Source organism: Anopheles maculipalpis, chromosome 3RL (genome assembly GCF_943734695.1).
Source record: "Anopheles maculipalpis chromosome 3RL, idAnoMacuDA_375_x, whole genome shotgun sequence".
NCBI classification, from domain to species: Eukaryota; Metazoa; Arthropoda; class Insecta; order Diptera; family Culicidae; genus Anopheles; species Anopheles maculipalpis.
In genome coordinates, this window is record NC_064872.1 from 18,846,417 (window position 1) to 18,862,546 (window position 16,130).

The 16,130-nt window shown below is 44.1% G+C and overlaps 3 protein-coding genes across 5 annotated transcripts in view; 1 reads left to right on the forward strand and 2 right to left on the reverse strand.

Moving 5' to 3' along the window:
• The window catches only part of LOC126564110 (ribonuclease Z, mitochondrial), a 346,473-nt gene that overhangs the window by 58,611 nt on the left and 271,732 nt on the right, over positions 1-16,130 (reverse strand). The window lies entirely within an intron of this gene.
• On the reverse strand, positions 1,331-5,751 carry LOC126563981 (centrosomal protein of 104 kDa). 2 transcript variants are annotated; one of them, XM_050220863.1, is made up of 11 exons: positions 5,650-5,751; positions 5,366-5,533; positions 4,379-4,831; positions 3,662-4,313; positions 3,213-3,593; positions 2,666-3,149; positions 2,451-2,594; positions 2,026-2,387; positions 1,819-1,961; positions 1,650-1,751; positions 1,331-1,567 (listed from the first exon to the last, which is right to left on the reverse strand). In XM_050220863.1, the coding sequence occupies exons 1-11, from the start codon at positions 5,687-5,689 to the stop codon at positions 1,431-1,433; spliced, it is 3,066 nt and encodes a 1,021-aa protein (XP_050076820.1). In that variant the 5' UTR covers positions 5,690-5,751; the 3' UTR covers positions 1,331-1,430. The 2 variants fall into 2 exon arrangements, with proteins under 2 accessions (XP_050076820.1, XP_050076819.1); XM_050220862.1 differs by having other exon boundaries at positions 2,026-2,594.
• Positions 8,557-16,130, forward strand: part of LOC126564085 (aryl hydrocarbon receptor nuclear translocator homolog) — a 202,852-nt gene continuing 195,278 nt past the window's right edge. The window contains exon 1 of one of the 2 annotated variants that reach the window (XM_050221014.1): positions 8,557-8,608. Coding sequence is in view for 1 of the 2 variants with exons in the window: in XM_050221013.1 (XP_050076970.1) it covers positions 8,569-8,608 (40 nt within the window). In the remaining variant the exon portion in view is untranslated. The remainder of the gene's footprint in view (positions 8,609-16,130) is intronic. The other variant, XM_050221013.1, reaches the window with a different exon arrangement.

A 16,130-nucleotide genomic window follows, 5' to 3' on the forward strand; every position in this document is an offset into this window, starting at 1 on the left:
AACAATGATTTTTCGAGAGTCACTTAGAACCTTCTGACCTGCCAATTAAGTTGGCTCAGTTCTACCGTAATCTGTATTTGCAGCTCGGACACTTGTAGAGAGATGCTGCGGACGCTATCACCGTCACTCACATACTACAGCCCTCCGGATGGACAGAATGATGAACCTGGCGTTGATTTCACTTGGATTTAACCTTTTGAACTAATCGGATGGGAATGGAGGATGCAGGGGCCAAATTCTTGATAGTTGTAAGCCGTTAGTGACTTAACGCTTCTTCTGAATTAAAAAAAATAATTTTCTTTCAAAAATCTTTTTTTATTTTACTTGCAGACGACGGCTCTTTGCCGTATGGTCCTTTCAAAAATGTTATTTACAAATATTCTATTGTTTTTAAAATTTAGGTTTTCTTTCCAATCATCACACAAGCGAAAAAGGCATATAGTTCTTGAAAGTTTGTGATTTTTTTTCGTTTTTTTATTTTTATTTATGATTTCTTTTGTTTTCAAGGACGGGAAATAAGTTTACTTGATCCGAATTCTTCGAGCTGGACAAATCGATTTTTTTTACTTATCTGTTATGTACGACTCAATACTTAAGTATCACCACTACTACCGGCACCGAATTGGCCGTGAGATCAAAATGTTTTTTTTTCTTCGATTGATTAGAGATTAACCTGGCCTTCAAATACCTGCGTTGCGGTTGATTTGTGTGTACTTCCTCTCTCGCTCATTTGTCATTTAAAAAATCTAGACAACAAAATTGTACTACCGATAAAAGTATTAGTAAAACTGCTAATAGTGTAATCCCATTTCTAACTGCTCGCACTCACACACGGTCAGAGTACTGGGCGGTGTGCAGGATCTGTTTCTTAATATTTTTACTTCTTCCACGAGAACCTGTGTTTCCACCTGTGTGAGGTTCCGTGAGTTTTTTTGTTTTTGTTTTCATACGATTTGATTTGGTTCTCTGGCTGATACAAGCCCTTTACCTTAAAGTTTAGCAACGAATTGCGTTTAGCATACTGGCAATAAGAGAAGTCTTTTGCGTTACAGCTGTGGCCCTGTGTGTTGTGGTGTCTATGTCTGTGTGTTGTGGTTGAAACTTGAAAGTCTCGTAAGTGCGCGTAAGTAGCATTTTCCAATCCGATGGTAACGGAAACGAATGCGTTATAAAATATTCATTGCCAAACACATTGCTTTAGCACGTAAGTCTTTCCGTTTGTTAAGGTAGGTATCTTTATAAACTTCATACTTGACCAGAGCCAACGCGAATGATCTTGTATCTACTTGTTAAGCTCGGCTTGAAGAAGCCATCAGCTTTTACTTTTAAGCTAACACCACTGATTGCATTAAATGTCTACCTAAATCGTGCACCTGGAATATTTGATTGAAAATGTGGGAAAAAGCGACGTTCCGACCGGAACGCCAACATCACTGAGTTGGAGCTCGGCGACGGGTGTTCCCGAGACAACCGGCACGACTGAGCAGATGCCGCTTCCAGCCACCATCCAGCGGAAGTAGCACATCGTCATGACACAGTGGACATCGGGCTGCCCCTGTGGTAAGCTCTAGAAAAGGTACAACCAACGACAAGAAAAGTTACATCTTCGTTTATCAATTCGGTACAGTAAAACATGCGAGAAATGGCACCTCTGCAAAAGTCCTCCATCAGGTGATATTCGTAAAGATCCTTATGGACCGATTCCGTACACCGCTCGCAGGACAAGTAGCTAGTTTTGGCTTCACACTCGTCTGCAAGTAAAGTTCAAACTCATAAATACAACGTCTTTGCCCTATCCGGTAACTATGTGCATCTTACTGATCAAATGTCCGGAGAGTGCCGCCACCTCCAATATTTGACTACACTGAGGACATTTGGTCAACACGGGGCACGCTTTCCAGTAGTGCTTGTCTAGCTGGGTGGGATCTCCATGACAAATCCAATCACAAAACGGACAACGGCTAGAACGATAATGCTTTTGTAGAACAGCATACAACATACATCACCCTACTCCATCATACTCACATCTCACTCTCGATGCCTTCGAACGAATCAGAATTGGAGCTCTTCCGCGAACCACTTCCGTTTTCGGGTACGCCCGCCGTGCCAGGCAAAAACCCGATCGTACTATCATACATAGCGGTCTTGTGCTGGGACAGCTTGGGACGATCCTTCCCATTGCAGTGTCCACCGGCCACCGGTTCCAGCTTGTCGTAGTACGCACCACCATTACTATCCCGGGCGCTCTCCAAATCGACGGTCGCACTCGTAACCGGCGCGTCCGCCATTGCCCATTGACCGTGATGTCCGATCGCGTGTCCACTCTTGCTCTTGATGATGCCAGCGGTCGTCGCATCCAGCCGCCGTACCGGGCTCGAGTGGGTATCCTGCAATTTCATGGAACTGAAACTAGACTGCCAACTACCGGTCTGTGTATCGGAGAAACTGACGATTGTGCGGCCATCGTAACGGCTCTTGTTGCGGATCTCCACCGGTGGGGAACTCTTCGAGCTGCTAGACATCGGTGGCGAACAGATGCCGGCAAACGAAACGGGTCCACAGAACTGTTTGTTTTCCAACATTTCCTTTTTGCGCTGTCGGTGGAAGAAGCAACAATGTAGTTAAGGTGTTACTCTGCCGAGTGGATCATGGGTTGGACTCTTACCTGTAGATCGATCTTGTCAAACTCAGCGAACAGTTGCCGATAGAGCAGATTGCGGCGCGTGATATCATCGTCCGGTGGAAGCTGTTTGCGTACCAACCGCGGGTTCACCTTGTACACCAGCAGCAGCACCCGTTCGGCGACCTTTCGCACCGACTCGGCCGGATGGTGGATACCGGAGCAGCCGGCCTCCGAGAGCGTTCGACAGGCCAGCCCGCTCTGCTTGTCGTTCGAGATGCCCTGGCTCAGCACGAGCTGCTCCAGCATCTGCATGCGACTCAGCGCCAGCCGGGGATGCGTCCCGTTCCCAACCGGACGCGACAGGGCCGGTGCGATGAGGTGTTGCTCGCGCACCTCCGGACAAGCCGCGATGCTAAGGATCGTGTGCTGTGCTAGCGTGTGAACGCGCGCGGATGGATCGCCACTCTTGGACAGCAGCTCCGGCAAGAGACGATCGACTGATCGTGCCACCTCGCTCGGGGATACTCTGCGAAGGCAAGAGCTCATTGAAACTCATCCGATCAGCCTAAATTAAAGCATTTTTTCTTACCGATTGGGAACGAACTCCATGAACAAGCTTCGTACCGTCTCTGTAGCTTGGCTAAACACGGAAAACACTGCATCCCGGACACCTCGATGTAGCAGTAGTGTTGCTCCACGGCATATCTTGTTCGGTCCAGCCTGTGCCGCTTGAATTTGTGGTTCTGGTTCGATTTCGTGTTTCAGGATGCCTCTCAATCGTATCAACCCTTCCTCACGATCCGTATACTGGCGCGAGTAAATCAGCTCAACTAATTCCATTCCAAAGATCAATATCGGTAGCGCAGCTTGACGACGTTCGCGATCATTTAGCTTACAGCGAATCTTCCCACCCTCCTGTTCGATCATGGCCGTACCTTGACATTCCCGTAGAAAGTCATTCGTGTGTGTACTGTAAAAGAGTTCGTTGCAATATCAGCATTGAGACTATGCAGTTGAAGTAAACCATCAGCTTCGTACCTGAGAGTAGGGATCGCTCTTTCATCGTAATCCTCGTAACTGTTACGCGGTGCACTCTTGTTCCGACGTCGTAACGATCCCGTGTTAGTGGGTGACCTCATCGGGCTTCGTCCTTTGTGGCTCAGCAGTGGTGAGCTCTGTGCTAGCTCCTCCGGACGGGTAAGACTTTGCTGGGAGACGCGTCCATCCGCCTTTACCGTGGTACTACCACCACTCGATGCCGATGCTGTGGTTGTGGTGGAATTACTGGCGGTGGAATCAGTCGCATCACCGGCCGGTAGCTTCGTACCGTCTTGGCCAACCTGTGTGTGTAGGTGATGTGCGTGGGGTAGCGTCGAATCGCCGGATAACGCACTGGCCACATCCTGCAAGCTGGGCGGTGAAGGCAACGTTGGCTTGGAAGCGTACAGCTCCGAACAGGAATCGTTACTCGTGACGCTTTTGTCACTCTGGAGCAGTAGCTCCACGCGCAACTGATCAAACACAGCCTTCCGGTACATTTCGATCTGCTCCTTGCGTAAGCGTGCGGTGGTAAAGTCCTCTGCCTGCACTGCCTGTCGCTTTGCTAGTGCGTACCGCCCAAGTCGCTCACCGGCCGTACGGAGGGCGCCCATACATAACTTCAACTTTCGGGCATACTCGAAGCGTTCGTCTAAAAAATTAAGCAGAGTAGGAGTTGACGATGACTCTCCAAATAAACTTAAGCAACACACTCACCTTGAACAGCTTGCACCTTCAACAGCTCCATCCTTCGCACAACCTCACAGATACTCTCCTCCACGTACATCGAATAGGACAGATCGTCACAAGCCGATGCTAGCGAACTGTTCAAGGTGTCGATGTTCGCTGGTATCGCGTTCAGTAGTGACGTTACGTTGCCCTGAGATGCAGCCAGCTCTTCGGCGGTTAGTTCCTCCCCAAGTATGTTGATCGCAAGCAGAGCCACCTGATTATCCTTGTTGTATTGGTTCGGATGTGCTGGTCCGAGGCGTAGCTTTAGGTGGGAACCAACCTTCGGTGCCACGGACACACTTTGCAGCTCTCGCGAGGTATAGTTAGTGCTGGCATTATCCGACAGTGCCACAAAGCCCATATACTCGAAGCTTTGGCTCGAGGGTGTACTGGGAGCACTTTTGCTCGAGTAATGTATCCATAGCTCGATGCGTTCCGCTAGAATAAATAAATCGGGTATGAGACATTCGCTTAATATTATTCCAAACAGTAAATAGGGTAGTTTGGTCGTTTGGTCAATTTTGATAAATCGATAAGTCTTGTAGCAACGAATTATGTTTCGAGTATAATCAATTTGAATTCTCGGCTCGGCTGTTAGCCAACGCGCGTACAGTTTTCCACACCATTTATCAATTAATCCTTGTTTATCGAAGCATTTGCCAACAGTCAACGCAAGAAAACAGTCACAACCGGAAACGACCCGGTAGTCACCAACACTCTCGCGTGCGCCGGATATAAACACCAATAAAATTCGCCACGTGTTTACCGTACGGCAAGCGAGAGATTTCGAAGTGAATATTTTAACTACGGGAGCGAGCCACGAGTGTTCACTGATGATGAACAACAACATTCACCGGCCGTGTTCATGGCGATGCATGAGCTCGCATGAACCTGCGGAGCTGTTGGCTCACCTCTCGTGGCTGTAAGGTTCTTCCTTCCTTTCTTGTTGCGTATTCCGAGGATGATACTTACGAATGTAATACTGATGGGCCAGCACCTGTATCCGTACGATGCGTGCTGGATGGAAGAACCGTAGCACGATTTCTTTCGGACTCACGGAGCTATCGGCATTCGAGCGCCATCCGTGCACGGTCGGGCTGTGACTGTTAAGCTCGCTAGCCGGATAGTCCGAATCCTCGTCTAATTTGGGGAAAGGAACAAACGAAACCGTATTCACAACACTGGTTGCCCATGTTGGCCTTCCACATCAACGCAGTGGAGGCGAGGGTGTTTATACAATTTTAATGCCATCATACCTGACGCAAACACTACTTTGAACGGAATTTTGCGAGCCATAATGGTTGCCGCTGGCTCATCAATCGATGGAACGGAAATGTTACGGGGAGAGCTGGAGGGATCGTTGGTGGTGGTGATGGGAGTAGGGGCGGAAACTTTATCCGTTACGTTGCATATTTAGCAAGCTCAAGAGAGGAATTAGTTTTTACAACTTTAATTAAACAACGTTATATAATATTCTTCCACAACGGCGGCCTAAGCGATGAACCAACGTTGCAGTTACTTTTCACCCGTGCAGTAACGGAAAATGTTCTGCAGCGTATCACGGATCCGTCCGGCCGTGTACACCTCCCTGCAGGGGAGTTCCTAGCACGGATATCCTCACATACTTGTTGGTGACGATTTGCAGCACCTTAAATTACGTATGCACATCGTTCGCCTGTCCATTATCGATTAAGAAATAGTCGTAGGGTGTAGACATTTACATACTGGTCGATAGAAATGCAGACATTCACCATCGTCATAATTGACCGATTAGATAGGACACTAGAACAGGCTGCACATCCTTTTCTATATGGAAAAATTGGCTCAATAAAGCAAACACAATCACATACGCACACGCACAGGAAAACGTTGTAGAAGGCAACTTTAGCAATAACGAGATGTTTGAGCAGCAGTTCTTGTTTAACGCTGTATCTGCTTCGTATCGATAACAGAATCAGTCCGGCAGATAAAATTGGTCACTTCGAAGGCGACGGAATGTCGCCCGTGCGACTTGAGGGTCAATTTTTCACTTCTTGTCCTCGCTGGACCGTGTCTGGGAAAGATCTAAGTTTTTGATGATGGAAAATGGTGGAAATGAACTGGGTAAGGAAAACCTTCTCCCAGGGTCATGCGCACATGGATGGCTGTCGGTGTTTTTTGGTGGATGGTACATGCAAGTTTAACGTCAATTGTTTGAAAGCATTCATTCCCGGCAGCAGGTTGAAGAGTATGATTGATAATCTGTTGAAGTAGATTTAGCGGAAAAATTGCTATAAAGAATGTTACAGTTATAAAGATGGGTAAAATTGTAAAAAAGTGCAGTAAAGTTTGAAATGATGAGATATTTCGACTCTTGATACAAAAAATGTAGAGGATTATTCATAATGTTCCTCTTGACGATAGTTCGACTAGTTTTGTGTTTGCCTCAAGGTTTTTTCGCGTATTCCAATATATATTTTTTTGTTTCGAGGGTTTTTCTACAACTCTTCTGATATTTTGGTTTTCGTCTCGTAATGCGTTTTGAAAGTATATATTGAAAGTTTTTTTTTTTTTAATAACAGATTTTAAAAGTTTTTTTGAAGAATTATTTGCACCGAAACAAAAGTCAATTCTTCACCGATAAAATTTGTAGCATAGCTAAAAAATAAACGAAAGCCTTCTAGTAATGTGACAACACGGCCGAACTTTACACCGTAGGACCGAAGTTCAAATCCAATCCGGACCGTTCCCCCGTAGTAAACACATATAGAACAAGCGAATGCGATTAAAACACACGAGGTAAAGACCAAAACTACGCTGATGAACATTAAATTAATACCATCTATTATTATACTTAACATAAAAGTTATATTGTGAAGCCAATTTCCAACGAATTATCCTAGTTTCTTTTTTTAAATAAAGCTAAACATTTTGAGAAACGGTTGCTTTCTTTTAATAAATCATTATATCGATCTTAGTCTCGTTTTACCATTCCGATGAAACCGTCGAGATTGTAGAGGCATAAGAAAACGGTTAATTGACACCAAAGTGTAGATGGATTATTCTGTGTCTAGTCCTTCCAGATGAAAACATATTACCTATTACATATTATCATAAACGCTATCAGTATTTAACCGCCCGACTGCAATGTGTGAAATTTGTGTATCTGAGCATGAAATGATGTTACTCTGAAGTCACAAATCGGACAGGAGAGGTCTATGTATTTTTGCATGGTTTTTGCATATTTTTTTATTTAGTTTGTATTATTCAATCATATCAATTTAATATAATTAAATAACCCATTTTGTCCTATCATGTACCCATATTGCGTTATCAAGAAAGTAGCCTGCCTGAAATAAATTCAAGCAAAAGCGAAGGTAATGCTGTCACATTATTTGACAGCATATTCCAGCATAAATGTGTTTATATTTAGAAAAATAGCTAATACGCTAACACTTTTCACATTTTGTTGTAAATTAGAATTACTTAATAATTAACCCATTGATTGCAGTAGCATTCCTCAGTATGGATATGTTTTTATCAATAAAAAGTAGTTTGTTCTTGAAAATATTCTTTCTTCAAAATAACGCTGCTGGGCAAGTGTGTTACATCGTAGCGTCCAACGCCAGTATCCATAATGCTTTGTTTGATGATGAATTCTTATAGAATCGCTTTTAGTGGTGGCATGAAAATAAATTGTGAAACTTGCAGACAATGATAAAATTCGACATGTGATCAGACTTTCAACATTTTTTACGCAAAAGTCACATTACAAGTGAAGCGTACATATTACAAAAAATGTAATTATGAGAAAAACAATCGAAAACAACACACACGCTTAAATAATCTGACAGCATTTCACACGCTTCAGCTCGCTGTCAAACTGGCCGACCCAAAAACCCCTACTTGGGTAGCATAGCGTTTGTTTTGTTTTGAAATAGGCGATCAAATCGATGAAGTGTTTTTTCCCGCTGTCAAAGTTTTCGATTATTTTTTCTTCGCAACAAATCCCTGTCCCTACGAACATCACGTATTGTGTGTATGTGGTGGGTTGTGTGAATTTCTACCGTGCTGCAACAGCGAAAAAAAAAAGGGTAGTGTGATTATCCGCGTGTGTGATTTGTGTGAAAAAACGTGACCAATTTCGTGTGCCAGCGCGCCAGAGTGTTTTGTCCGCGGTACAGCGTCTGCAGCTTATGTCGGCGATTGCCCAAACGTATTCTTCCTCATCGTCAGGTAAGTCAAGGTGGCATAAACCACCGTGGAGCCCGTGCGTGCATTCCACCTCCCGTGTAGTAGAACCGTGAACCGTGCTCGGGTGAGATTCCTGGTGTATGCGCGCGGAGATTATGGTGAAATATTGGCGAATGTGTGTATTGTTCACGCGGCAGTAAAGGATTCAAAGGTGTGCCAAATATAAAGAAAAGAACGGAACTTCAGTAGGCAGTGATTTGTTGTGCCGCTAAAAATCGGTGTAGACCGTCTTTGTGGTGCATGCGTACAACCACGAAACCATCCTCAAACTTATCGCGGCTTCACCTTTTCCTTCATCTAATCTCGGGCGGGCAATCGTGAGTGAAAAAAAGGTTTGTCCCGTGGAAAGAATCCTGGTTTCTGCGAACGGGTTAGGTGAGAAGTCTCCGGATAAAGAAGATCCGGGCTTGTGTGCGTGTGTGTATGTGTTTCTTTTGTTATGTAAACAAGCGCGAGCTCATACGAGATCTTGAAGCATAATTATGTCTCACCCCAAAGGTGTGTATGCCGTTGAATGCGTAGCGCTCCCGTTCCGTGTGTCCGAGTGTGTGTGTGTGCGTGCTCATGTGTGAAAGAACGTGTGGTTTACAAGACAACAAAACGCACGCATTACTGCCTCTTTCGTGGGAGAAAGGAAGCGAATGTAGTGCTTACAACCCACTGTCACATGCAATGTTGATGTCTTCGTGTATCGCTTTTGTTTTGCTCGATAAGTTCTCCCGTTTTTTTAAACAGCTCACCACGATGTTCAAGTTCAAGCCTACTCTAATTGTCGTCATCAGTTGCGATGCATCTTGTTCCGAGAGTGTGCTATCGCGCGTTTTGCGTTGCCATGGTGTAATGGGAGTCCTCAGTAGACTCTCAATGCAATAGTCAACTTGATCAGTAATCGAATACGCCAATAACCACCAAAGATCGGCCTGCTGAAACGGTTTCCTGGCACCCTAGACAAACCCTGTGTTTAGATAATTGACTAGGGTCTTGGGTTGGAGTGGGGAGTAAACATAAGCGTTGACCCGGTTTACGGACTCGAATGCCTCTCGACGAAGACTTTGTAGCAGCACCTTTCGATCGTTTGGATCGTAGTCGCGATCGCGAAGAGGTCACTCGCTCGCGGATTATGAGAAGGCCCTTTCGCAGGCTAGGAAATCGTGGAGGAGGGATCTGTGGCGGTGGGCAGGAATTGGAAACTCTTCCCCGGGAATGTCGACCCCTTTTGTTTGCATGTGTGTGTGTCTGCTTTGGACGAGCGCACCCTCGGTTGTCCACCAGGAGGGTCTACAGCACAAAGCCAGACGCTACCAAACCTCCCCTTTTGGCCATCCAACTGTGCCTAGCCGATGCGGCCCCTGGTAGAAGAAGGATAGCGGACGTACAAAAAGTGGAAATGACAGAGAGAGCGAACAATCGGAATCAAGTCACGATTTTTCCGTGGGCACCCCATCCGATCCGGTACCACTTCTCCCGGGGAGCGGTTTGGCGCTTAGCGCGCTCAAAGCTATGCTTTCAATATGCTGCCAAGGCGCGATCAACATTGCATTGAGATGATGATCCTCGCGCCGAGGGGTAGAAGAACGCTGTGGGAAGGGAGGTTTTGAAAAAAAGCATCCAACAGCATTACTACCGCCGGAGCATAAAGAAGAAAGAGCCTGGATGGCGTACATTCTCGGTATGGTCACACGTTGTAAGACGCAGACACAGTTTCATCACCTTTTCGGGGCACAGAAAAAAGAGGCAAGAAAAAAAAAACACATTACCCACACTAACACAGCACACTCCAAAGCCTGGAGGCTGCCGGAGCATAATTTGCTTTGGTTTCATCCACACTCAAACAACAGCGTAGAGCACCCACCCGAGCATAATTCGGTTCGATTCTGTGCCGGACGGTGTTCGGGGTGAATAAAAGCGAATGAAATGGAATTTTCATTGCACCTTCCCTCGGTTGCTTATGGCGTTGTGTTTGTGCATTGCGTTAGGCTTTTTTTTTTTAAGGCAAGGTAAAATTTGGCGCCACGCCACGTTATGTCAGTGACCCTGATAAGCTGCTGACGCTAATCTATAGCCGCGCAGATTCGGTCGTTTCGATCGTTGCGAGGTACGCCAACCGAATGTTCACTCACGGTTCGTCCCGTCACCAGGGCCGCGAACTTTGGGTTGGTTGTTTGTGCCAAAGGGGTGCCTAAACGCTGATTGTCCAAACAGTTGCTTGTTGCCATCATGGTGAAGTTTGCTATCATTAACGAAACTGATGAGACAACGATAATTTGGTGCTTTGTGGGGTCTGGATTGTATTGGATGGATAGAGGGGGGGTACTGCTCATCGGTCTTTATCAATGTGCGTGTAGTATCGAGTTTTTGATAGTTTTTTTTTCCAATTAAACGAATGTTTCAATTGGTAATCAATCAGTTTCTAGTTTCATCGGGCTTTTCTCGCTCAAAATATTTAGTTTTTTTTTCGATTTTAAGAAAAAAATTTTTACCTGAGGTCTATTTACATTTTAAAAAAATGTGAGAGATCTGTCATATGAATTACTCTTCCGTAGATATTTCAGTCCTACGTATGAACGATTAGACTTTAATCGAAATATCAACTCAGACGTGTTGATAGATCGTGCTGAAATTGGAATGCAACTGTTTCTTAAGTGGTGCAAATTAAATGCCTCATAAATGGGGGTCCGGTAGTAGCGGTTATAGCCGTAACAGCGGCGAAGATTTTCAAACGTAGGGATCAAATCGCATCAGGACCGTTCCTCCGTAGTGAGGACTGACTAACCAACTACGTGGTAGCAATAAGTCTAGTAAGATATAAGAGATGATCGTTATGACCTTAGCAGGTTGTTAGGATACGAGACAAAAATGGAAGTTTACGAAACAAAAGAAAATTAACGGTAAACTGTATTAGAAGTAGCTAAATATCATGAATATACACGGTAAATTAGTCCGAAAAATCGTTTTGAATTGTATAATGACTGTTACAAATTGTTCAAATATGTTAAGCAACACGGAAAGAAATCGTCTGGCATTTTGAGAGTAGTGGTTTTGACCGTATGTTGGCTTTATTAACGTCCACTCACTTCTGGAGAATGAATTGTAGTAGCTCTTGTAGTAGTCGACACTCTCCAATTCTCACATATCCCACTTGTTTGATTCTTGCAAGGTAAATCTTATATGGAAGGGAAACATTTCCTTATCCCGGGTGTGCTCGGTAGTGGTGCAAAACGGCTGCCAGATGTCCGTTTGAAGCTGTTGCAAATGACCTTGGTGACGTCATTTGAAACATGGCACCGTGCAGACTTGATTCGACTTCCCAAGATAGCAAATTCTTTGTGTCGTTCAGCATTCTGATGTTGGAGACCGCTTAGTCGGCAGAACCCATGAATCGGAAAGCAATTTTAACTTGGTAAAATTACCTTAGCATTTGACCCACGCATTCCATCAACGTCAAAATCACCAGTTACAACATCAGGTGGCTTCTACTAAATTTTTTCACCACCTTAGGCCAGAAAAACGGCATCGATGTTAATGTCATATTAAACAAATAACAGAAAAAACATAACAACCTACAGGCGATAGAGAACGTCCAAGAGGAGGAGAAAGGGGAAGTCAAATAGAATCGTCGCGTATCAATAGTCCTTCTGTTCCAGGATCTTGTGCATCGGCACTGCTTGGATATTCCTGATGCCCAAACGACTACTAAAATCCCTAGTCTTGCCCTATCGAATTCCACGCATGATGAACAGAATATGATCAAACCTAGAATCTGTTACTGCAGGGAGATCCCTATAAGTTGAAGCTGTGTATTGAAGTGTAAGATGGTTCGATTTAAGTCTAGACAGCATACGAATGAATTTACACTCTCAGCTCGTACTCTACCAGCAGGCCACCATATGAGATCCTGCAGCTTCTGCCGCCAGACCTTATTAGAATCGATCCCTATTGAGTAAAGATCATCAACAAAATATGATGTAATCCTTAGACATCTTTTTGCCTAAATAGACTTTAGCTAGGATATCCGATATGGCTCACTCCGATATCCGATTCGATATGGCTTGGATAGCCAGTCCTAAACTAGGATGGAACTGTCCAGATGCGATGTGAACTCCAGTTCTGCCGTCTGAAGACTGTGAAGATAGCTCTACCTACGTACCGATTTCTTGATGCATTTTTTGGAATTGATGAAGGACTTTTGTATTTGTCATGCTTTGAAGTTAAAGACACAAAGTTCTTGCGCAGAGCTGAAAGCACACTGCCTAAAGATAGCTTAACAAAGTAATATTTTATTGCAGATGCATCATTTGGTTCACTGAAGGAAATATAATTAAAAACACTAAAATGGCTAATGCTAATCCACACAGCTTACACATTAGCAACATCAGCTGACCAAGACGACGATCGGCATCAGTATCATCATTACCAACGGTCATCGTCATTTGCAAGATGACAAAGTATCCGTGCAACAATTGCACACATGCATCCGTCCCCAACTAGCTTACAGTGGTCTGGGCCACTACACAGCACAAACAACGCTTCCAGCGAGCTCTGGACCTATTTTTAGCGACACAATTTAAAGCCATCTCGCCACGTTTCTACCCACCCGCGCCGCTGATTCATGGGGAAAAATACGGGAAACGTCTTCATAATTTGTTGTCGAGTTTTGAGTGGATAATTTTAGTTTTTAGACACACCTGGGCACACATGTTGCTACCAGTGGGGTGGCTGGTGTGCTTGGGTAGTGGGTAGAGAGCCATTTTTATGATCATTTAGCACGGGAAAAGCAAAATAGCGTTGTCAATAGCCATCAGCTTGACTATTGGTGATTTACGCTTCATTACAGTTCTGCTGCTTAACCTCGACCATGGTCAGACATTCCCAGATAAAACAAAAAAATGAGTAAATCTAAATGGAAGTGATAATAATTTGGGATGGGCTGTTGAGCTACGTTTAGCAAACGGGCGGGAAAAAAGCATTTTTTAATCAACTTATTTTCCCAACTTAATGTGCACTGGTTGTGTGCGTATCTGTGTAGATAAAAAGCTGCTAAAGGCTGAAAAATACCTTTCCTGGCACATAAATAAAATGTTTTTATTTTTCACTTTCATTGAGATGGACTTTCTTCGATGATGAACGTGCGTTCGTTCCTGGCCCGTTTAGTGGTATGGTAATGAAGCACGATAAGCACCGTATAACCACCACATTGACCACGCTCGGTACGCATTAAAATGTCACTCGGACAAAAGCTTTCTACGGCGGCACACAGCTCTTACGGCATACACAACCGTGTCCGTCCGTATCACTATCACCCAGATCCATCTGATGGCGCCGTCCGACGGGGAGCATTGCGATAATTCAAGATTTACTATTGCCATAACTATGTCCAAAACGCGACACACGGGTGTATGGGACACTTTAGAAATTAAAAACCAAAATCCACCGTGTGTGAGACATCGTGTGGCTGCCGTATGGGGACGCTAGCGGGTGAATCCTCCGTCCTCGTGGTGGACGAATTTTTTGGGAAAGGGCCTTAAATTTGTTTTTTTCGTTGTCGAGTAGAATACAAACACTGATATACCGTCTGTTAACATTACACGTATGTGTGTATGTTCTGTGTTCTTCCCTTCGGTTTTGGCGTGTGTGTGTGTGCCCTATGTGGAGACCGTATTTTGACAAACTAATTCATTTCTTACCTAATTTATTAGCATATATGCACCCCTCGCCGGACAACGCTGAAACAGCGCGGCCGTTCGGTCTCGCTGCCTCGGTTGACTTCAATTTTGTTAATTAATCCTAATTTTATGAACTTTTATTATTCCTACCTTGTTTTTTTTTTCGCGCTCCCCTTGGTGGCATCTCAATCTGTGGCTCGTTTTGGAATGGTTGGTTAGTAGTTTGCCTATGGTGGTTCTACATTTTATCGTACGTTCTCTTATTTGCACATATGTCGGGCTTTTTTCGTTGCTTTTGTTTCCTTTTTATGACTGTCATACGTGTGTTCCCTTTTTTTCGTGTTTAATGTCACGTGTTTTGCTTAGTTTCGTGGCAAATATTTGGACGATTTCTGGAAGAATTCCTTATTACTTTCCTATCATGACATTATTAAGTAGGTTTTAATTCTGTCTACTGTTACGTAGGCTGCTATTTATCATCGAAAATAGTTTTATTCGTTCATTCATTCATTCATGACTTTTGCATGCGCTCAAACCAATTGTCGAAGGATCCTTTTGTCCACTCTGATTAAGATACCTCCAAAACGTGGATTTTGAACGCTTCAATAGCATCTTCTGGGGACAAAATTCGTTGACACGCATTTTTTTCTTGATGTGCGCGAATGTAAAGAAGTAATTGGGTGCCAAGTCAGGGCTATAGGGCGGATAGCCCATCAATTCGACGTTTTGACCGGTCAAATGAGCGATGGTTTGAGGCGATGTGCGGCACAGTGAGCGAATGGTCGTGACGCGCCAAGTTGAACTTCATACGCAATCGTAAAATATTCTTTTTATTATTTCATTTTAATTTCCGAAGTGGAAATACAGTTTTTTATTATTTATGAGGCACGATGATACTATACCACCGGTCACTGTTGGCTGTTGGAAGGCGGTGTTTTTTTTTTTAATTTTCGATTTCAATTTATCTGGTGCTTCTTAATCGGAAAGCCCGCCCTGTTGACGATCGGTCGGGTTCCTTTTCGTAGCATAATCGTAGTTGCCGATGAGGAAAGAAACTACTATATTGCCACGTGGCCAACCCGAGCTTGGTCTCCAGAGGGGTTTGCCAAAAGCTATTAAAATTGAAATCGGCAAGAAACGGAAAAAAACGCTCAGAAAGCGAAATTAAAGTTTGGTGCTTTTTTTTGGATATTATTTTTTAGTATCGACTCGTTTTTTAAAAAGTATTTATGAGCTTGTTAAACACGGTATATTATTAGTAGAATTGAATTGTGTTTATTTTTTTTTGAAACATTCTTGTACAGCACTTCATAACTAAAAACGTCCCATTTTGTGAGGTGATAATGGTCGGTCAGTGCCAAAGCATTCTCGCGCCCAACCTTTCCAGATGCCGTTTTTCATCTGCTGTTTGCGCTCGGTACGAACAGCAACGTTTCACATTTTATTGAATATTCATTTGCAAACGACGAATGTGTGTGTCTGTTTTATTACAGTTCTTGTTGCAATCCGTTTTCGTGTGTGCAAGATCGCTCTCTATTTGCCACCGGATCGGGATCGGTTGCGATCTTTAATTAAGATATTAAATGTAATATCATTCATTGGCAAGATGCCATAGCGGGGTGGTTTGAAATGTAGGAAAATAAAATTAAAAAAATTAAGTACACTCTTCGCCCCGTTTTACTCAACACCCCGGAACAGGCGGACACCTTTCTCACGTGTAGTTATGCTGCGGGGGGAAAAAAACCTACCGATAGTGGAACGAAAAAACGTTGTAACGCGTTTATAATCCTTATGCGGGATATACTGATAAATAATGAAGCAGTTAGCTAGTAAGCGCAAAG